This window comes from Grammomys surdaster, unplaced genomic scaffold, assembly GCF_004785775.1.
Source record: "Grammomys surdaster isolate TR1022 unplaced genomic scaffold, NIH_TR_1.0 170, whole genome shotgun sequence".
In the NCBI taxonomy this organism is placed as follows: Eukaryota; Metazoa; Chordata; class Mammalia; order Rodentia; family Muridae; genus Grammomys; species Grammomys surdaster.
In genome coordinates, this window is record NW_021604618.1 from 10497009 (window position 1) to 10521591 (window position 24583).

At 38.6% G+C, this 24583-nt stretch overlaps 1 protein-coding gene across 1 annotated transcript in view; it reads left to right on the forward strand.

Annotated features, from left to right (window-relative positions):
• The first annotated feature begins 20442 nt into the window (after window positions 1-20442).
• Window positions 20443-24583, forward strand: part of Dcdc1 (doublecortin domain containing 1) — a 63224-nt gene continuing 59083 nt past the window's right edge. Inside the window, exon 1 of the mRNA XM_028766968.1 lies at window positions 20443-20478. Within this exon, the coding sequence (XP_028622801.1) occupies window positions 20443-20478 (36 nt within the window). The remainder of the gene's footprint in view (window positions 20479-24583) is intronic.

Here is a 24583-nt window from a genome sequence, read left to right on the forward strand (position 1 = left end):
AATCCCTCTAACTTAAGATGTTTCTCATTCACTCTACGGCATCTTGTTTTCCCCAGCTTTTCATCTTCACTGTACATATTCATCTATACGCAGTGGACAGTTGGTAGAGACGTGGCAGTCAATAGCTCCTGCTTTCTGGGTGACACACTTAGGATTATCTCTTGAGAATCCTGGGGAACCTTGCTTCATACACACCCTTACCAGTGTTGACTGTTTACAAGGACCAGAGATTATTTAAGGCAGAGATGTATTGTCATGGACTTTGTTAAGTTCCACATTTATGGCTCTGTGTAGGGAATACACGTAAATGGCATTTCTAATCTATTCCTGTTATATCAGAGAAGTTCACGCCCCGCTCTCAGCATTTCCCAACACAGCTGTAGTTTAAAGCCTATTTTTTAAATAAGTGATGCTCAATTTGTCTTTGATGATCCGGATGATTCAGGTGAGATGGGAGCACGTTGGGCCCTTATTTGCATAAAAATTAATCACAGAAAAATGTAAATTGATAAAATTTTGCCTGGCTTTTTCTCCCTATTTGAGAACCCGAGGACGGCTCCCAAAAGCAATCATCTCAGCATGGGGCTGCATTGGATGCTGTACAAATGATCACATTTGTGTTGAATACTCACTCATTTAAATGTCAGCACTGATGGGGCGGTACATCAGTGGAAAAAATGAAAACTAAATACACAGCAGCTGAACACTATCAAACCCGTGGGCACTCTTTAGAGATATATGATCTAATGTGAAAAAATTGCAGATTAATTATCCTTTTTGCAAAATGGTAATTGTTTTAGTATCACACCAGAAAAAAATCTGCAATTTATTTGGAATCAAACAAAAAACCCGTAATGTTAAATACGTCATTACATCATTGTGTTTATTAGAAGCCTACAATTAGTTCCTGAGGCTCCTTTGGTCTTTAAAGCTGTGTAATATGAAACAAAAGAATGTTGCTATTAATTTTCAAACAAATCCTTATCTTTCAAATGAGTTGGACTCCTGTGAGAGAGGAGCCAGGCTTACGGGGTTTACTGGAAGCAGCGCGTTCATCCTGATGTGGTGCAACACTTCTGATGTGTGTGCACAGATCACTCTGAAGCCAGGAGGTTAAAATGTGAAGGTTCTAGTCAGAGAGCATGGAAGTTTAACACACCCTGGAAGAATCTGTGGAGCCTTCTCATTGGCAGAAGCCTGTAGAAAAACCACAGTGATACAAACACTGGAGTTAGAAAGTGTTCACAGAACCTACACAAGAGGAAGGCTGGGCTGCCTGGTTGCCCTGCATGAGAATCTAGGTATGTGGCTTCTGTCTCTCTAAATCAAGAATTTAGGGCAGCAGTCAAGAAAAGTATAAAATCCTAAAACACTATTTGGGAAAAAATGGGTAAAGACAAGGCTGTAGTAACACTAAATAAAGTATGGTGAAAGACCTTTATTGATATCATTACAGTGATTCCACAGCTCATCCAGGCTTTCGTTTGTTTGTTTTGTGTGTGTGTGTGTGTGTGTGTGTGTGTGTGTTACTGAGTAGCTCTCCTTGGCTCCTGTGTGCCCGCTGCTTTGGTGATCTCGGTCTACTTTCTCTGCAGTGCTACAGCTGTGATGCAGAGCTGTGCTATAGTGGAACATCCATTGTAAATGACTGAAGTTTTGAGCATGTTAGAATAAGAAAGGGAGGAGAAAGTGAGAACCCAGTGTTCCCCCTTGCCCAGTTAAAGAGCTCCCATTTATTTCCTACTCCATTCACTCCTCTCAACTCTGGCAACCTAGTACACACTTATTTCTGAGCTTGAAATCTCTTGTTCTTGGCAGAGTTGCTTTGTGTTAGCTGGATCAGTGACCAGTTCTTAAAACTGACACTGACCAGCGTCTTAGAGACCAAGCCTACTGGGGAGTTGGACCATGAATTGATCTCTAATAATAATGAATGCCACAAGTTATATACTATTCCTGATATTTAACAATGTACATTCAGAACTGGGAGTCAGCCATTCAAGGCAGTTCATTATGAGCCAGACACTGCTTTATGTCTTTACAAATGATGATGCCGTTATAACAATCTACTAAGTAGTAAGGGTCTTACCCCAAGTGTACCATACTCAAATTCACCCAGCCAGTTTAGAGAGTGAAAACAGAAACAGACTCCACAAAGATACCTTCTCTTGCTTTCCTGCATTCATTCCACTGATTAAAGCAGGGGGTCCAGGACAGTACCCCAGCTGCCTAGGTTTATGGTTAGTATTGATACGTTTATAAATACATATTGAGTTTGGGCTCTGTGGCAGACGTTGCTCTAGGCATGGAGAACACACTGAGACAAAGTTTAAGGCAAAAGCAGAAACAGAAAGCACTTCCTATAGGCTGACCCACATCAACAGGCTCTGACAAGTGGAGGATTGCTTGCTGTGTTTGTTGGGGGTGGGGGGTTGGGCAAGCACTGCCCTAGGAAGCAACTGTAATGGATGCGCCAAGGCACCAGGCAATGGGAAGTGCTGTAGCTCCTCTCAGAGCAAACCAGTACCATCCTCTACTTGGCTCAGTCTTGGAACTCTGACTGGGGTGGTGAGGGAATGAAAGACAGATACACAGACATGCATACAGTAGAGCTGGGGTCAGGTGGGGTGTGAACACTGATAAGGTGGCACCTACAACAGCTGTAGCATAGAACCTTAGCATGTTTCTTAGGTATTGCACAGGTTCCAGGTTAGCTAGTCTCAATAGGAGGTCTTGGTACATAACAAGTCTCAGGCTGTATACATCAGGGCAGAGGAAGCTGCAGTTGCTAGGTTTTGTACTCACTGGTCATTTGCAGAGCTCACATCCCCTGAGAGAAGCTTTGCCATCCATCTGAGCCTGGCTCATATGGGGAAAAATGGCTTTGCCAATTTCCCATTGGTCTAAGGCCTTGGAGTCCTTGGCAGCATGGCTGTAACCATGTCAGCAATACACATTCACTTCACTAACTCAGGGTTCCTCTGCTCCCTACCAGCCAGAGAGAAGCTCACCTCACATCCTATTAGCAAGTACACTTGAAAGTCATTTACTAATGACAGTGACCTGCTTTTCCAGTATGTGTAACTGCAGAACATGCCTCCTTGAAGACTACAATTTGCTGGGATGTATAGGGAGAGCCAAGCGTAGTACCAACTCCTCCTGTAACCAGTTTAACAACTCCCCTTAGGCCTCAAGTGTTAGACCACATAAGCGAAATAGTAAACCCCCTTCAGGTCTAACAAAAGAATCCTCTGAAACTGGCATTGGTAAGCAAGAGTGTCCTCTGCTCACCTTTAGTAATGACAATGGGGAAGAAAACAAACATGTCACATATGACCTTAGCATGCACTTGCTCACCATCTGACCATGCCTGAAGGGTGGTTCAGAAATTACACAAATTCCTAGTTACTCCATATATTAACACCAGTTAAAGGGTTGAGAAACCCCATGTTAAATACCTACCTCATTGTAAGATTCCTCTCACAATCTAGTGTGGAGAATAATTTGGTATTAAGGCCCTTGGAAGAAATGTGATTTTTTTTCTCAGTCAGGATACCTGTCTTAGGATCAGAACACAGAGTCAACAACATAATCTTGCACTAATTACATTGCATGGGGTGAGATGGAAGGGAAGATAGGAGATATGGGAAGAAAGAAGGAATCAGTTGTTTTTACAGCTAGAGTTGACGAGCAGTGGTCCTTTAATACAATTCTGTTAGGAGATGAAGCATCCAAACATTCACCACCAAAGTAACAAGTTCCAGGAAAAGGGATTTTGAGTAAAGACATCTCATGAGTAATTGTTGACATTTTAGTCATACAATAGTCACAGACAGACCCAAATCATCGATCAGGCCCATTGTATGGCCAAACAGATTACAGTCCAACTGCTTCTTAAATTCTTCAATGCACTTCTACTAAAATCCTACCTCCTCTCCACTGGCAGTCAGCTCAGGTTGGTCATCCTCCAAGTCTTCCACCTTCTGCCCTTAGTCTTCCCGACTCAGCCAGGAGTGAAGTATTTGCTGTGTCCTTGTGCTGTGTTGCTGGGCTGGGCTGGGGAGCACCACAGGCAGGGTGAGTTGACTGAAGAACAAATTTTACTGTTTAGTCCGAGTGCATTCAGCTTCCCATTTTAATAGCTGTGTTTGGCTGGGGACCACCATACTAGACAGCAAAACTGCACTGTAACACTAGCTACTTCCCTGTCTGTATCCTGCCTTCCTCCTAACAGGAAAGTCAAAAACTACATTTTATTTTATTTTATCTTCCTTTTTTCCTTTGTTCCTCCATTCCGTCCTTTCCTTCCTCTTTCTCTTCTTCCTCCTCCTATTTCTTGTGATTGACCCCATGTTCCCATGTATGATAGTCAAGTGTTTTACTACAGAACATCTTACCAGATCTAACCATTACTTTCTTTTATTTATTGACACTGGGTCTCATACATAGCCCAAACATTCTCAGCCTAAGTATTCAAAATTTTATTTATTTTAATATATTCATAATTAAGAAATGTTATATACTAATATTATATAGTTGTATAATAATTATATATAATATATTAATGTATAATTTATTCTATGCACATCATAATTATATTGTAATTAACAAACATGATTTTTAAAATATAATAATATATGTTGATATATATATCACATATGCATGTGTATATGGTCTTTGATAAAGTGCTCCCATTCTCCTCTTTTTTCCCCTTCCCTTCCCTCCAAATACTTTCTTTGTACCCCTCCTACTTCCATGTTTTGTGCATGTGTTGTATTTTTATAGCCCTTTTTAAATCCCCCTAATGCTGAGCAGAGTTCCTTGGATGTGGTGTACATAAGCACTTGATAGTTTGTTTTATGTTTTAAAACATTTGGGGGAAAGAATCACCTTCCCATACAGAGATGGGAGCTCTAACAGTGGAGCTTCCGAACGCTGAGCTTCATGACTGCACCACCGACCTTCGCCTTCCCATCATGTACAAGGGCTTTCCTCAGCACCGCCTGCGTGTTGTGGCTCAGATGTCGTGCTAGACTTCGGGGATATAGCCAAGAGCAGGATAGTTAAGAACTGCTTCTTACAGACCTTGCAGTTTAGAAAAAGAGGATAAAAAGGATCATATAATTATTAGCTGAGTGTTACGTGGTACTGGTGGTCTGTAACATGAAAACGCTTAATCTACATAGATCTGAGAAGGTCTCGGTACGTCTCCTGATCCACGTCAGAGTGCCTAAAACACTCACAAATGATGTGGTTATCACGGAGCTTTTAGAGAACTTCATATTTTTTAGTCACTTCTCATATAAGCATTGAGACTTTTTAAATGATATAGTTAAAACACCAATATTTGCCCAATAACATCTTTTAAAAAGATTTTCAAATCTAGTATCACTCCTTTAGAAAACAAAATGACAATATGCATATATAATTTTAAATGTTAATTTTTTTTATTAGTGATTGCATTTCTAAATATCTAGCCTAAGGAAGTTATGATGCATATTGAGAAGGTGAGAGTGAGTGAGTGTACACACACACACACACACATATATATGTGTGTGTGTATATATATATATATCCTAAGTGTTTTAATGCAAAGATTTAGTCATACTTTTAAAATTTTATTTATTTTTACTTTTTGAAAGTGTCATACATGTATACAAAGTGTACTACACATATCCATCCATCCCTTACTTTTCCCAAGAACATCTCTGATCTTCCTTCCAAATTAATGTCTTTTTAAAAGACCCAATAAGCACAATTAGTACCACACCTGTGTGCGTGTATATGGGATCATCCATGACGTCATGGAGAAACTATCAATGGCCACTCCTCCTAAAGAAATCTGCCTGTCCTGTCCTCAGAAGCCATCAACTACTATTAGCTCCTCAGCTTAGAGTGAACCATCAGGAGCTCCTCCCTGGTATACACTAGAATTTTTAACTCTGTTGATATTGCATGGGTCTTGTGAGAGGAACCGTCACTGCCGTGAGTGCATGTGTGTACCAGCCATGTTATATCAAGTGAGCAGTATTTCACAGAGCCCCATCTCTTCTGTCATGTGATTCTTTCTGCCATGTTCTCTGAACTATGGATTGAAGAGATGACATAGGGTACATCTGTGTCTAACCACTCAGAGTCCCTTACTTTCAGCTTTTTGAAGAGTTCTAATACTCTGTTAATCGTTACCATCTGCAATAAGAAGTTTCTCTCACTGAGGCTGAGAGCAGCACAAAGTCTATGAATATAAACATAAATATGTAGAAGGTAGTTTAAACACATGAGTACTAGCAAAACAACATCAATAGGTTCTCCCTGATGGTCTATGACTTCCCTAGTCATGGATTCAGGCAATATTTACAATACTAGATATGAGTGCCCTTGTGTGGAGCAGACCTCAAGCCCAGTCAAGAGAGTGATTGGTTATTCCTGAAACAGTCATACCTCTACTGCAGCATTGGGCATATCTTGCCTGGTAGACCATTTATTGTTGTAGCTCAGAATGGCCTAGAACTTATTATGTAGCTGAGGATGACCTTGAACTCCTAATCTCCCTATCTCTACCTTCCAAATGCTGGGACTACAGCAAGCACCACTACATTCTCTTCCTCTACCTTTCTTTTTTAATATTAATATTTAAGCAGTGTCAGTCCAGTTAAGCCAGGATAATTTCTCCACTTTAAGGTCTTTAGCTATGTCTGAAAGGTGGAACTTTGTTTCACCATATAACATCCACAAATATCAGGGATTACCTGAGGGTGTCTTCTGAGAGACCATCTTGCACCTGTCATAGGTGATACTGCCTATGAGATCCTGGAATGGCCTTGGCAAAACAAATACATCTTTGTTGGAGAATAATGAAACTGATTTGTAACTATGATATTTTAAGATTCATGTTGAGAAAAATCTTGAGCAGTAGGCCTTGCAATCCTTATTACACAGGACAATCCTTTGATATACGTAGGTAATGTATTATTCTTGTATTCTCTCATCTTAGGTTTAAGGTTTAAGAACTCAGTAATCTTGAGGATCGGTGTGTGTGTGTGTGTGTGTGTGTGTGTGTGTGTGTGTGTGTGTGTGGTATGTGTGTATGAAAGAGAAAGAGAGAGTAAAAGAGAGAGAATGGAAACTCACAATCCTCAGCTGAATGTATGTGTTCAGTGTGTGTGTGTGTGTGTGTGTGTGTGTGTGTGTGTGTGTGTATAGAATGTATGCTTGTATATGTTAACCAGTTTGCCCTGGTTAATCCCCATCGCAGCTTCCTGAGTCCTGGTGTTACAAGTGATGTCCAAACCTGTGCAGATTCTATATGAGTTCTGGGAATGAGATCATCACACTTGCAGAGCAAATGCTTTATCCACTAAGCTATCTATAGGCAGCCTCTTGTTTATCATTTACACTTGCATTATGTGTCCATATATACTCAGTACATGGGTGTATAAATACGACAAAAAGTACATATGGCAAAAAATAACCTTGGATATCATTCTTGAGTACTGTCACCTCTTTTAAGACAGAGTCTCACTGGTGTGGAGCTTAGAAATTAGGCTGGAACCCCTGAGATCCTCCTGTCTGCTTCCCTGACACTAGATTATAAGCAAGTGTTATGAGTTGGACTGTTTTAATAAGTTTGGGGAGTCAAACTCTTATATTTATGCTTACAAGACAAATTCTTGACTGTCTGAGCCATTTTCCCATTCCTCTCTGGCTGGGTTTTAAATATAGTTTCTTTGTCATTTATTTATTCAATACATATTCAATGCATGTGTAAGAAGTTGAGCAATTCTCCATTCTGAGACCTGAAGACTAACTTCCCATTTTCTTTTCATTAACCTTTTCAACTCCCCAGAGGAAATCAGTGAGCCTTTACTTAGGTCTCTGCAGAACTGTGTGAACACTGTGCTTACACTTACTGCTCCCCTGTCCCTGTGACTTCTTCCATTGGCCCATCCCTTTTGGCAAACTGGGATTACTCAAGAATAGAAACTGCCTAGTTCCTTGAGCCTTTGCATTAACCCAGATGCTAAAAATGTGTTGGATGGTGATTTCCAAAACCAACTTTAGACAAAGGACCCTTGTTACTTCATTATGTGTGTAGACTTCTGATTAATATTTATTCTTCCCCATCCCCTCAGAGATTTGTGACCCCATCTTTTCTCCTCCTTAGACAGCTAGTTTTTTATTGACATGGAACCACTACTGTGGCCTTCTTTCCTTCTCAGCTTCTCCTTATTTATTTTCCCATCATTTTCTAGAATCCTTGGTTGATAGAGAACCCAGCAGACAACATATCTACAGACTTTCAAAGATATCTGGAGAAAGATGTCTCAAGACAAGGTACTTTTTAAGAAGCCACTACTCTCTTCCTTCATGCCTACCAAGCTGTTTAGACATAGCCTGAGCAGTGATGGTTAAAATCTACTCCACAGTTCTCTGGGTGTGAAAATAGAACCATCTTGGAATGATCCCCAACTCCAGAGTTCAGAACTCAGGAAACTACCTTTTTCTTCCTCCAGTTTCTTTGTTTATAAGGAGCATATTTCTAGTTTCCATCATGGCAGTTGCTATAATGCCTATTGGATGTCATTTTTTTCCTATATTTTATCTTTTACTGTGTTGGTTTTTTTTAAAAAAAATCTTCATGTGTAAACTCTTAGTGTCCTTTTGAAGTGCTGTGATTTTGAAGCTGTAGAAATGTTTCAGTGGGTAGCAGACTGGCTGCAGGAGCATGAAGTCTTGAGTTCAAATCCTTAACACCTCCATACAAAGGTTAGTGTGGTCACACATGCCTATAGCCCCAGGAGAGTAGGGACAGGGAGGCAGGAGGAGTGCTAGGACTTGCTGGACAACAAACAGCCTAGCTCCAAGTCCCGTTGGAGACCGTGTGGCAAAAGAATAAGAGAGACAGAGAGCAAAAGGGCAGGCCAGCCAGGGTCCTCCTTTTGCCTCAGTGAACATGTACAGATGCACGTTCTCGTGTATACACATAAACATGTGTGCCACACAATTCACCATGTTCTGTTCATGCACGTGCAATATATATATATATATATATATATATATATATATATGTAAATAACTCTAATCTTCCTGAGGGTTGAACCACTCCATAATTCTTTACATTTCCTGCGGTGTCTAGCCTAAGCACAAAAAGAGAGCTATGGATCAGTAGACAATATCATCTCCCTTATTTACATAAAATAAATATGGGAACTTCAGAGACTTCATCTGCCAAATATATGGCAGACCAAAGCTATCCTTTGGGAAGCAGATCCAGCATCCAAGCATCTCCTGGGAGGTCCAGCATAAACAAGCACTCAGAAAAAGAGATTTTATTTTATTTTATTTTATTTTATTTTATTTTATTTTATTATTTTTCTTACGAAGCTTGCACTTGGTAGAGGCTTTCCATAGCTGCAAAGAAAACTTGCTTTTACACCAAGTATGAAACCTCTGAGTACAGGAGATAATGATAGGGTTTTAGAGCTGAATATAGATTACTCCTATGGATCCAGAATCTAAATAGCCAGGAAACTCACCCAACTAGAAAAGCAACATAGAGCAGGTAAAGACATTTTCAAAAACAAACTTCCAAGAGATGTTATGACTGGCTTGCTATCTATTTGTTTTTCCTAGACCCAATACATGCATGATGCTCATGCTTACCATGAGCCACATGAGCTCCCACTGTATGATGTCATCTCTTAAAAATAACTGCAATGGTCTTTAATCAGACATAATATGAAGAGATAAAATGTGTTGAAATAAGTATCATTTTCAATGTCATAATTGAAACAACTTTTCATTCCTACAAATTCCCAGTGCCCTGAGGTTGATCATGACCTATTATTCTTACCTCTTAATTGATACTAAAATCCAGCTTCTGCTTAAGCTAGATATCAATGTCAAAGACAAAGCTGAGTATGAAATAACATACATGAAAATTCGTATTTGTTATTTTATCCAAAAAACTCCAAAAATAAAATAGAACAATGTTTAATATGTAAAAGTTACTTAGTCTCTAAGCTTTAGAATCACAGAATAATAAATGCTGCATTCTTCAGTGTATTGTTTTTGCTGGAATAAATTATCTAAAATAATTATCCTCCAAAAATTATTAACATTAATCATTATGTTTATCTTTAATAGTCAATAAATTGCAAAGTAAATATAGCTTAAAATACTTCATACATGGTTCTGGTAAAAGACTAAAGAGTAGTGTTCAAGTTTTCAGCTGTACATCTAATCTTCTAAACCTTGGGTGGGGTTCAAGGTCTGCTTGTGTGTGTTCTGTCTTTTTCTGAATGATTTCTTCCTTTTGTAAAAGACTCGAACCTTAGAGTTCTTTTTACCATTCAAATTAATGGGATCTTGTTGGGCTATTATTAAATCTCATAAAAGTGGGATATTGTTACTATTTATTATATATGTTTCTCTTTTTTTCTTCAGAGTTTGGGCACTTAATGTTGGTCCCATAAAATGAATTCTATCCATATCAGTGCATGAAATGAATTATTGCATTGTCTGGAATCATACTGTTCACTGGTTTTGAGGAACTGTGCACCTCTGCCTTAATTAAAGATAGATTCTATGTGATCTAATCTAGTGGGCTTAGGTAATCTTAAAAATGAAAAAGTGGTAAATAGTAGGTAAATAGGTCTTAATATCAAGCAAAAGTTAAATGATTTAAGAGTCATGGCACGTGAATCCGCATTTGGCATGCACATTTGTAAGCTGCTACTGATTTGTTTTGGAGTTTGAATATTGATTATTTTTCTAAATCAGATCCAAATTATATATTGCATCATTTTATTACTATGTTTATTACACTGTTTGAGAAATGTTATTGTATCCCAAGAAAATATCAAGAGAAAATTCTTTCAACTGGGGCACATTCTGGTCTGTTTTAGTTTGTAACTAAATCCCGAGAGTGCCAAATAATACCTTTCTATTTTGATGCATGCAGTCTCACACATATGTTCATAGCTGGCCACAATATCATAGCTTTGTCAAAGACACTGGACTCCGAAAACATCGTGTAAAGTGTTACCACATTCTGTTTCTTCATCAAATGCATTCCATAGGGCATTATTTTGGTGGTATGCCTAAAATGATCAGATTAGAATCAACAGAGTCAACATTGGACTTTGTTTCTGAGAGGAGATACCATTCAACCAAAAACATTAAGGAATAAACCTATTTTTTGTTGATTTTGGTTCAAACAAAACATGAAGAATATTATAACTTCAGTCATATTTTTATGGATGGAGAAGATAATCATCAAAGCATATAAGTGGAATTTTGCCATGAAGAGGAAGATGGTCTTCATACGATGGGCTGCCATGTGGAGTTTGTGCCTACCTGTGTCTTTTCAGCTTGACTCCTCTACATCTCGGATGTTTGTTTTAAATAATGCTTTGATTAGAAATGCAGTGCCTTGTTTTACACTGAAGAAAACAGAATAGAAGCTGTTATATCGAAGCTTCCCCGGCAAGGAGAAGCCTGTTGTGAGTTTTGCACAAGACACTGTCTCCACCTAGTGCTAGCTGTCGAGAACAAAGATCTGAGAGCTTTCTGATGCTGTGTTCTAATTTATGTTATGCACATGTACTGTCATTATAGCCGGGCCTGCTGGTGCCATTACAGCTAAGGGTCTGTCAGCACTTCATTTATAATGCAGCATATTAAGAGGTCTATTGCTTTTACATAAAAGCTCACGCTGCGCTAGAACTCTGCAGTCTAATGGTGTCTGCTCTGTGTGAATGTTTAACAGTGTATGCTGAACTTGACCAGCTCATTTTAAAGACACCCTAATGAGCTGAAGTCACAAAGACACGATAACCAGAATGATAAGTCTTTTTCTTTCTTGAAAATCTTCAGAAATTGGCTATGAAGTGTGTTCTGTTGCTGTTATGTCCAAGCATGTATATAATATATAACTGCCTTATATATGTGGAGTACAGATTCTATATCTGAGTCTTCATACTTGAAGATTAGATAATACTTCCTAATGTTCTCTGCACTTGAACAAAATATGTGACATACGCAATTCAGGAAGCGGTGGAGGGGAGCTTATTTTTGACTCATTTTCCAGAGAATAGCAGTTTACCCAGGCAGTGACAGCACAGTGTCAGGAGAAGGTCACACAGTGGTGCAGAAACATGTGGCTAGTTGTATCACAGTGGCAGACTAGAAGTAGAGAGGCCAGATGTGGAGCTGACTGACCAGCCCTCAAGATCTGCTCCTATGGTCCTATATTCTTCAGTTAGAACCATGTCTGGATGTTTCTATAACACCCTAAATGAGCACCCCTTGCTAGGGACCAAATATGTAGACATGCTAATCTGTGGGAGACATTCAACATCCGATCCATACATTGTATACTGGCCTCCATGTGCTCATGGACATCATCTACAGCAAAGTACATTCTATCCAGGTTCATAAGTCCCCATATTCTTAACATTTCACAACCGATTCTTTTCAAAACTTCAAAGTCTCTACCGAAACTCAGTGCAGTCTCTTAACTGTGAGTCCCTGTGAATTCCGAAGAAAAAAAATATTTAAAATGAAATGCTTACAATATAAAGTGGTATAGAATAAACAACCCCATTTCAGAAGGGAAGAATGGGACATTAAAAAGATCTGACCAAAAACAAGATCAAAACTCAGCAATGCATCAAGTCCTGGGATTCTGTGTCTGGCGTCTAGGGTGTCTGGTAGTCAGCAGTATTCCAATCACTTGTGAAGCCAGGCCTCAGGAACTGGCAGTGCCCGTGGGTTCTCTCTTGGGCCTACTTTCCTCAGTCTGCTGCTTGCTCAGACAAACGTTCTGTTCCAGGGCTGAAGTCTCCAACACCTCAGGTCTCCAGTGCTTCACTCTCACATCTCTACACACTGGCTTCCCAGGGCTTCTCTCAGGGGATCCAGCTCTGCTACACAATCTAGCAACAGTCTTCTTTCAGAACCCCCGGTATGTGCCTCAGTAACTCCATCTTGGTTTCTTTCTCCATGCCTGTGCAGACATAGCCACGTCCCTTTCATCACTGCTGAAGCCTGTTCTGTTCATCCCTGGGAAGGAGCCCCGGGCAGCTCCTTTTGAACAGGACACCTCTGCAGCGCTATCTTTCTCCTTTAATATGAAAGTTCTTCAACTCAGTTTACATGTTTGTCGTCTTGATTGGTGAGATCTTGTCCTCAATGAGATACTTTCCCTGTTTACCCAGAGTAAGTGCTTGATTGCTCCCTAATGGACACTGTAACAATTGATCACTTTGCTCAACTTTCCTTGTCCACATCTGCAACTCCGACCATATTCATACTTCTTCTCTTACCTAACATGCCACGTTCACATCTTTCTGCTCCATCTTCTCCCTTCATTCTCATAATAACCCTGCTAAATGTGGTGCACAGTAACCACAAACCACAGTCTAGATGGTTCGCTGCCTCGGAAAGTTTTTCAGAAAATAAACTAGTTCATTATATTACAAACACACGTATGCACATGCACACCATGGCAATTTCATACACTATACAATGCAGTTTTATCTATCTTCTCAACTCTCCCTGCTCTCCTGATGCACACACCTTCCCAACTTCATGCTGCTTTTTGATACCTGACCGAGTTCAGGGAATGCTGCCCACATGCTCATGGCTCTAGGGCCAACTACTAGAGCATGAGCACACCTACCAGGAGTTGCACATCTGAAGAAAAACAAACTCAGTCTTATTCAAATCCGCAGCACACAAAGTATACATAGATTCCTTGTCAGGATGTTAAATCTCACAGGCTAAGCCTTGAAAGTTCACATTTTTCTTGGTCTTTTGAACATCTAGAGTCGTACCTCAAAGGCCCACAAAGCTTAGCATTTCAGGGCTCTTCTGTACTGCAGCTTCATATACTGTCAAACTGATTCAGATGCCTATAAACACTTGGTAAGATTAACCAATGTCTCCATTTTTCAGTATTGCTTTGTGGTTTTTTTTCTAGCTGTGACTAAACACCCAACAGAAGCAGTGTAAGCATGGAGGAGTGTGTTTTGGTCTCTTCCAGAGGCTGTCAGTCCATCTCAGTGGGATGTGTTCCAGTGAGGGGAGTCAGGGTGTGGTAGGCACGTGCAGCTGGTCCCATCACAGCAGTAGATAGGAGGCAGAACAGGTCCAGCTTATACCCTCCAAGAATTTCTCCTTTGTTCCTACCTAGGCCTATTTCAAAGGCTCTTTCCTCCAAAAACAGCACCACCATCAAGTGTACCAAGTGGTCAAGTGTATCAGGTGTTTTCTGTGTACCAAGTGGGTTGAGTGTACCAAGTTGGTCAAATAAACCACCATGATCTTTGTGGATCTTGTACCTCTAAATCATAGCAAAGATCCAATCCTCCACCCAGCATACTACATGGCCAAGAGAGTTCGACTTGGTTTAAACTTTTTAATGGCAACAGATCTTGCTTAAGAACATGACCATCTGAAGAGTTCAGTAGTCTATACACCTGTCTTTGGTGTTTTAGTTCTACTTTTCTATCAAACAGTAGCCTATAGAAATGTTTATATATTCATGTATTGAGAATATGGTGTGTGTGTGTGTGTGTGTGTGTGTGTGTTGTGTTGTCTTGCCTTGACATTTCAGGAGTCAATTCTCTTTCTCTACTGAATAGGTCCTGGGGATTGAATTCAGATCATTAAGCTTGGTGGAATATGATTTTCCCCCACTGAGCCATCTCAGTGGAACTATGCCTAAGGTTTGACTTATGCTAAAGAATTTGTTAGGAGGTACAGTATCAGTGAAAAGAAAAAAAAATAAAATTGAGCTAAAAAGGGAGAAATAAAGTACCAGAGAATTCATTATATTTTTTCTGTAGTTTATAACTACATTCTGTAGTTTATAAACTCATTCTGTCCACCAGCCATCCAGGTTGTTATAACCCATGGGTCTTGGTGAGACGAAGAGAGATTTACTTAGTGGCTCCTTCTTGGTTTCAGTTTCTGAATAAAGTGCTCCACATAATTCACTGTCTTGCCCTCGTGAATTATGTTATTGAATCTTTCAAGATCTTCCTAGCTAATTATGATAAAGCCATAGCTCATGCCTTATAGGGTGATATTTTATCTCAGTCCCAAATAGTGGATGGGTGGTCAGCCCCGGGAAAGGAACTCATGCTGGCACCTGTTTTGGTGAGTACAAGACGTGTGTACCAATGCCGTGTTCTATCTAATAAAGCAAGTGTGGAATTTGGCCCTGCTAGAAAATGCAATGACCACAATGGTGGCCTTGACACATTCTTTATCTTGTAGAGTCAGAACAACACAAAGCCAAGTGAGTTTGCCAAGGCACATGAACTGAGCCCTCTTCATCCCACCTCATATTCACTTGGGCTTCTAAGGATATCCAGACTTCACAGGTTGAGAGGAGCCATCAACACTGCTTCAGGAAAAGATGGGACTGGTGGTCTAGAATTTTAGTGATACTGTCCTTTGTCCTTTGGATTACCATAAAAAAGACTCTGAAAGATCAACTGTGGGTAACAGCAGAAAACCTGAGTAATTGAAGTTCTGACTCAATGCAAAAAGGTAGAGCCTTCCCTGCCCCCAGGGTGAGGCTCAGCAGGATAGCAAAGCCTTTCTCTGGTCTATGTGTGGGTGTTGACAGAACATGCAGAAACTGTCCATCATAGTTTTCTACACTCCTCTCTGTATAGTTATGACCTGAAGACAAACCTGCTCCCCTACAGAGTCTGCTTCCATTGAGATATGTTAGACCTCATTGATCCAGCACTGTGCCATGACCCCTGCCTTCATGATTGAGCTATTTGAAATAATTGTCCAAATGTATATAATAAAAATGATGAGATTCTGGGATGGTGGGCTGGGGGAGGAGAATGCAGCTTCTTGCTTCAGTCAGGCCAATTCTGGAGCCATGCAAAGATGTAGCAATTAACAAATCCAACCTACCTCAACCCTCACTGTTCCCTCAGACTCTATTGGATTGACATTGATGTCCTTTTTCCATTCATTTAAAATATATTTGAGCCAGTGTGTTGACAAGTGTGGACTACATTCCTCATGTCTTTGTCCTTGGTAAGTACCAGCCCTCCATTTTCTTGCCTCACTGGATTCTCACTGCTATAGTTTTCCATTCACGATTTTTTTTTTCTGGGCACAGAAGGTCCTACAGCTCCTAGTTTCATTCCTTTACCTTTGCAGTGTGGGAACAATTTTTAGTTCTCATGGCAATAGATAGTTCTTCTCCAGTCATGACTGTCCCATTGGTCTGGTAGTCCAATCTAATTCCATGAGGTGCTTAGAGTAGCCCACACTACTAACTAAAACTTTTATACATTAGTTCAGACTTCTGTATCCCTGGGCAGAAGTAGTCCCACAGAGAAATCAGTCTTACAACACTGCGAAACTTGAGGCTTTGTGAGCAAGAGGTTACATTTTGAACTGGGTCACTGGAAGTAAGGGCCAGCCTTCTTCTACTGTTGGTTTCAGGACACCTGATTAAAGTTTTCAAAGATAAAATGCTAGACCTTACTCAGTCACTACATATATTGACCCTTTAGAATACCAGCCCAAACATTTAAGTGTTTCTATAACCTGCTATCCTTTTGTTTAGATTTCAATATCACTTCTGCATTCTGGAAAGTCAGGTACTTCCTGTGGTGGTGTATAATGTTAGAAAAGAGAATCTTATGGTTCACTGCTACAGTTTTTCATCTGTGAACCAGTTTATTCTGAGGCATTGTTAGGTGTGACATTAAGTCAATGAACATTCTAGTAAGAACACAATGGTCTTCTGGCTGGCTTGGTTGTCAAGAGCCTCTTCTGTGGCGGATGTTCTGTGGTGCACATTACCATAAAAAATAAAAATTGAATGCTTTAGATTCTCTAAGTCCATCAATAGATGCTTTCCTCAACATCCCATGCCCCTTAACCGTGCTTTCTAGTTTTGTTTTCTCTAATATCCTCAACAGCCATCCAAACTTCTAGTCACTGCCCATGTATCAACACATTGCCACACGTCCTTTACCTATGTTTTCTACTAAGTGAATATCTACTTGAGATGAGTGGAGTTTGTCACTATTGTTTGTGAATTTAGGAAGTGGGAGTACAGAGCAGTAGTGCAAACAGAAATACTAACATGACATATTAAGCTATTTGCAAGCCAGCCTTTGAGAACCAGTCTGAGTCTCTACAAGTTTAGATAGATAGCATATGTTTTCCAATAATTTCTTTACTGTTCTGGAATAAAACCCACACTTAAGACAGCAGTGCTATTAGCAATAATAAAGCTAATTAAATAAAAATAACTTTAAAGTAAAAATAATATGTATTGCAACTATGGCCTGTCAAGGCAGAGTTCTTAAACATGTGTATGCTTGCATTTATGCATAGACTCTACAGAGTATGGGAACTACAAACACCAAAGTATGCTTCATGTTTCATTGGTAGCTCAAATACCATGAAAACAATAGGTTGAGGATGAAGGCAAGAGAGTGACTGGATTGATGGACTGTGAATCTTAACCTGGGTGTAAAATGAACTGTTGGTCTGTCAAGAAGGCTGAGAGTGTGAAAATATGACAGATTTGGAACAGTTAATCAGCTAAATATCTGGAAATATTTGGGGAAAGGTGTGTGTGGAAGAATAACGTAGAAAAAGCTAGGAGACGTGAGAACTAGAAATGTCCTACTACTGGACTCAGAGAGATTTGACTCATGGAGGATAAAAATGCCACACAAAAATGTGTCCAAAGAAGCAGGTTCATGGAGATGTGAAATAAGTACTCACACATTCTCACCACTCCAACTTTCAGTAGCAGGAGCTTACTACCTTCTGGAGTTATTCTGTAACTCTTGAATGGTTTGGATGTTTTGTCCAAAGAATGGATTCTCTGCGTCTCTTCATATTCCTTTCCAAGTGATTGGCTGTCTACTGTCTTTATACAGCTAACACTCTAGGATCCGTATGAGGAAGATAATTCAGAATGTTCAGACGAAACATACAGAGTTCCACCAAAGAAAGAAGGGAATTGTCAGTTGGCTGGAAGCTCTATTCCAATACTACTCTGAATCCTGAGGGCTCTTAGCTTCATATCTCTTGATTGGTTGGAAGCATTGTCATCTCTTGGTTTCTGTGCTCTGTAAATTTTCATTATGATTGCTGAAAAGCCCAGGCTCTCCAACGTAAGATAGATATTACATACGGTCTTGATGGGGTTAAGTGGCCTTAGAAATTTCCTGGTCTCTAACGATCATCATCTGTGCTTGAAAAATATTGATACTGTACCATTCCTGTAACACTTATTCTTAGTGATGGATTAAATTAAAAACATTCCATAATTTTATTCCTAGGATCAATTTGGCTCATCCATAGTGATTAGTCTCCTGCCACAGTATTATATTTTGTTGATTTATATTGATTTAGGAGTGCTATATCTTTAATTATAAGTAACGTTGATGTATTTTTTCTTAAATAACCAGTGACTGAGTTTATTATAAAGGTTTTCAACTTGTCATAGAAATAATTAACTGGTTTACTCTATCTCCTAGTTTGAAATGTTTATATAGCACAGAAATGCTCTTGTCCATGACCTATTAACTGATGTGGGTGAGCACATGCTATCTAGTTTCTATATCTATATTTCCAGTCGGAATATTTTTAAAAATTATATTATCAGAAGTTTTTACCAGTAATATTCACATACACATCATTTTAAATCTTTTCTATAGTAAATGTTTAGCTTGATTTTCTTTTTTAATTTTGTTGTAATTTTATTAATCTGTACTTATTTACAAGAGATGTACTTTCCTGTTCTCCTTAAAAAATAATTATTTCTCATATTTAGTATTTAAAAAGAAACTTACACTAAAAACTAATTTGAGGATTTAAGAAACCATTGATGATTACATCATAATCAGATATTTTACTAATTTTAGTTATACTTTTTTATTTAAAAAACATTTCTTCAACCATTCTACTGAAGTTTTATTTTCTAAAATTTTTAATTTTAATTGAATACTAGTTTCTCCCATTGATTTTTTATGGGACAATTCAAATTTTTAAAAAATTATTTAATAGAGTGCTTTGTTAGTTTGGCTTCCCTAGGTCTTTCTTCGATGAGATTTATTTTATGTGTATGGGTGTTCTGCTTGCATGTATATCTGTGCACCACCAGTGTATGGTGCCCTTGGAGGCCAGAGGAGGCCATTAGAGTCCCTGGAACTGGAGTTACAGATGGTTGTGTTACGATGGTGTGGGTGCTGAGTCTCAAACTCAGATCCTCAGGAAGAGCAGCCATGCTCATCACTGCTGAGGTAGCTCTCCGGCCTTTCTATTTAATTTACACACAGCCATTTACAGCATACGTGTTCTCTGACTGTAATTCTGGGTATGTCCTATAAGTTTTCACACACGTAATTTTAACTTCATACCAAATACTATTGGTCATTCTTTTCTCCTCCAACTGGTAAAATAGCATTTTGAGAAAGATTCTGTGTTCTGTGCTTTTAGAATATATCATATTGTTGAGATTGTAAATATTTGAACTCAATGTGTGTGTGCATAAGTCAAGGACATGCCTGGGTGTTGGTTCTCCCCTTACACTTGAAGTGTGGTCTCTCTTGTTTGCTACTACACTGTGTATTCTAAACACAAATCTGCACACCGAAGCTGGCTGGATTGTGAGCTTCTGGGGAGTATCCTATATCTGTCTCTCATCTCCCTGGGATAGTGCTTGGCTTTCACACATGGGCTACCATGTCCAGCATTTACATAGGTTCTGATACATAGGTTCTGAGGATTATCAGAACCTATAATATCATCAGGCTTGTACCAACCATATGTGGCTATATTGATGTTTACTTTTTTTCATATGTGACAAATATTACTTACATTTTAGAAATTGTTGAGAAAGACATTCTCTGTAAGCAGATTATTTGCCTAACATGTGAGACATGGATTTAGGCCCAGTGTTATAAACATACACACATATATACATAATTAAAATCCACCCAATAGTTTGAAACCTGCTGGTGATGTTATAAATTCTCCCACTCTAAGTGTGTGCATCTTAGTTTTTCTTTGCGTATCTGTGAGTTTTACTAACTTTTCTGTTTTCACATATTCGTATAGTTATTTATGTCAGTCTCTGTAAATGACTCTAGCATTTTGTCTTTCGCCTTGGTGTTTTTTTCTGTTATGAAATTGCCAACTTCGGCTCAATTTAATCAGTTTCCTTCCTTTTACAATTAAGTCGTTCACTTCTAAATTACTTTCATTTGAATTCTTGTAAATGGCAAATGGCCAGACTGGGAATCTTAATTCATTGTGAGTATTCTGCTTTTGTTTTCTGTTTCATTTTAGGTGAGCTGTAAAGCATAAAGGGACAGTAAGCCCAGCCAGCAGAAACACCCCGAAGTTGACTATCCTCTGTGGAACAAGGTTACATACATGTGGCCAGTCCTTCCAAGCAGCATGCTTAATGAGGTTGTATGACGTTAGTATAAATCTTTAAGTTCCAGTATCTGGTCAACCTTCAGAAAATGTCCATGTACCTTTTGAATTTCAATATTCTAAAATGTCTTGTTAATTCTGTTATTTACTGAAAAGAAGTATAGAAATGTTTCACTGTGAAAACAAACTGATCTGGTATTTTTTTTCTTGTTATCCTTCAAATTTTACTTCATTTATTTTGAAATACAGGTCTTAAGCACACATATGATCAGAATAGTATATTTCTCCAAGTAAAGTCAGACTTGTCATTATATAGAAACTCTGCCTACTTCTAATAATCTCAGTCATTCAATGGCAACAAAAGCATCTCGAAATGTTGCTTATTATATACCTAGTATGTCTTCTTTCCATCATTTTACTTGTTAGTTTTGTATATTTTTGAAAGGGAAACAATAATGAATTCAGTTTGTTGGATGGAATCCTCTTCAAACTGAAGCATTTACCTTGACTACCCTACCTACAAATGTACCTGAATTATATCTTCTTTCTGTTTATCATGCCTCATCTGTGCCTCATCCAGTTTTTTATTCTTTTATAGTGGCTTTTTTGTCCTTGCATTTTCTTCATTTAATAGTTTATACATTGTTTGTTCTATTTCCATTCTTTTGAGGACTAGTGTTAGTGTAATTATCCTGAACATTCTAACTTGCATAAATAAACTATCTAATGAAAAGTTAATAAGTATGTTTTGTCTTCTCTTATGTAATACAAACATAGAATAGTTAACTTTGACCTTATGATTTATGGTATGAGGAATTAATTATTGCCATAAGTTTAAGTTTGATAGGTTTCAATATGTTAATATTTTGCATACAGTCAATATGTATTTCTACTTATCTCAAAGTTCTCATCTTATATCTCAGACCTTTCCACTTAAGGTTGCCTTCCTTCTGGACCACATATTTTTCATGTAGTTAGTACTTAATAGATAAATTTCACTTATCAAAAATGCTTTTACTTTGCCCTTGTTTATGTGAGACTATGCCCCCAAATTCTTTGGCCATTACTTGTAAAATTAAGGGAAAGAACTGAGGCATTAAATTAGCTGGAGTCAGATGGATGGACTGTATCTTCCAAAATGACTGGGTCTCGGGGTCCTGCTGCTTCTTGAAATGTTTGGGGGAAGAAAGTACTTAGCAAGCAGGGAACTCAAATTAAGTACAACCCATTTCACTTCAAGTCTGCATCCATTTCATTTGAAAGACCCATATTCCCGATCTAATCTTCACATAACTGATTTGGAGATTTGACAATCATATTGTGGAATTCAGAACTGTTTGGGGACTGTGTTCACTACTTTTATTCCCAGATTTGACCTCCAATTTTATGTTGTATATATTGTCTGTAATGTATTTAGATGACAGGGGGAGAGCAGGAGGATAGATGTAGTCCCCGACTCCTAAATCTTACAGTTTAAACATAGGCTGTAAGAGAATAGAGAGTAAAGTAGAAAAGGGAGGCCAAGGAGAGGAACAAAGGTGAAGTGAGGAGAGAGAAGAAACCCACATGACAAGCTATGTGTCGAAGCAGGAAAGGTTGAATGCTGAGGAAAAGGAGTCAGGCTCTGGAGCCTGATGGGCCTGAAAATTGAGTGGGAATGTTGAATCTAGGTGAAACATCACCAACTACTGAACTACAGTTCTTTCAATTTCATGACAAAAGGCATTCAAAATACAGTGATGATAGACAGAAGAGGTAAGAAATGCAAACGCTATGAAAATACGAAGTTATCTTTACAATATCTCAGCCTGCACTCATGCCAAAAAGCATTGCAGTTGATTGGAAGACCCATTCCATGCCACTTTCTAGATACTATTCATTCTAAAAGGAAACCAATATCATTTAATAAAATGTAGTTAATAAACTACAGATTTCCATGTATACAAGGAACCCAGTATCTTAAGACATATTAAAGCCCAGTTTCATTGGAATACTTTATAGGAATGAACTCTCACACTATATTCTCAAACCTTGGAGGAAACATATAAATTGAGAAATTACAGTTCTAAATCTTCAAAGGCAAGGAGTAATGGACTTTTTATATTCTAGGATGAAACCATTAAAATTAGTGAGTTTAAAGGGGTTTAAGATTTTTGGAATATATTACAAGATAATCATCTTTGCTAAATTAAAACATATCTATTCAGATAGACCAATGACAGAAGGAAATTAAAATTATAATTTTTTTCACTGACATCTACAAAAGGAATCTGAAGACGTCTAAGAGGACACTGCATCTACATATGAACCAGGAACCTTTTGGCAATCACATATTTAGCCTTTTGATATTTCATTCAAACTCAGAAACTGTTTAAAGAAAGGAAAGGGGTAGAAAACAACTTTGAACATGAGCAAGCAAGGAAATTAATTGTTTAGTTATTTACCACTAACAAGTAAATGAAGTAGGACCAACATAATCGAACAGCTGAAATCGTTGGTTAAGAGCTGACTTCTGAACTAACACATCTCTCTATGAGATATGAGTGAAAAAAGAAAGGGGAACTATCCACTAAAGGGAGCCCCAGGGCCCTCCACAGGTCTCCTGACAATGCAGCTGTGCTGTGGAGTGGCATGAACAAAGAGAAGGCCAATAGAGAAATAAGTGGGAAGATCAGAATCCCAACCGAGAAAATGGAGGGGAGAAACAGCCTCAGCCAGCTTAATTACCCATGGTTTTGTTGTCCTTCATTATCGTGAGGCTGTATTTCACTGTTTGAATGAAAGACAAAGTAAATGTCTTGAATGGGAAACCAGACATGATGGCAAAACTCTGTGATACCAGCACGTGGGAAACTGAGGCAGGAAGATTACAAGTTTAAGACCAATCTAGGCTACCAGATAAGCCAGGACTACATAGTGATAGCTTGTCTCAGGAAAACAATCAAACAAAAAACAAAAAACAAAACCCCAAAACCAAAACCAAAAGCCAAAACAAAACAAACAAATAACAAAACCTATGAGGACAAGAATTAAGATAGTATATATTTTTACATGTATTTGTGGTGTGTGTGTGTGTGTGAGTGTGTGTGTAAGACCACATTATTCCTATGAAAGTCAGAGGACAACTTGTGGGAGTCAGTTCTCTCCCTCTTTTCACCAAATAGGTCCTAGGGATTGAATACAGGTCATCAGGCTCGGTGACAAGCACTTTTACCTGCTAAGCCATCTCACCTTCCTGATAATCAAAGTATCATAAAAGGAAAAGTTGATGTCACTAGCGAAAATATTTGGAAAGAGAATTTTTCATTTCTGAGTGTTTCTGTGATGTCTTAAACTGAAGCATAGAGCTCTTTTGGGTTTCTTCCTCCTACCTAGAAAGACGGGAATCCATTTGAAGGTAGCAGTATATCCATGGAGTATAACAAATCTCCACAGTAGCCACCAAGTCAGAAGCAAATTGGACACTAAATAAATCAAAACCTGTAAAGAACTTAACTATCACAACTCAGATTTGTTCCCCAGAGATATAGTTTATACAGTCTCCTAATTGCTTTTGTTTTGCTATGATAAAACACTATAACTGAAGCAACTTATAAAAGAAAGTATTTAATTTGGTTTACAGTTTCAGAGGGTTAGAGTTCATAATGGCAGACCAAAGGAACAGCTGACAGTTTATATCTTGATTCATAACCATAAAGCAAGGAAAGACATGGACTTTTGAAACCTCAAAGTCACCCTCAGACATATCTTCTTCAACAAAATAACACCTGCTGGTTCAACCTAAACAGTTCCCCAAGTAGGAAACAAGTATTCAAAATCTCTGGGAGCCACTCTCATTCAATCAACCACAATGAGGTATTGAAAAACTCTTAGTTCCACTCCCTTGTTCTGTAAATTGACAATCACACAGGCTAAGTATGAAAGGAATCATTTCTCTTCTTTTTCCCTTCCATGGTTAAAAAAGAAAGGGAGAAATGTCAGTAATTTTACACCCAAATGTGAATGTAAAATTAATCTGTATGTCCATGTGTATGTGGTGTGTGTGTGTGTGTGTGTGTGTGTAAAAATCAGAAAAGAATCTTGGGTGTTTATCCTCAGGAATTGTCTATTTTTTTTAATTTTTATTTTACAGAGCCTC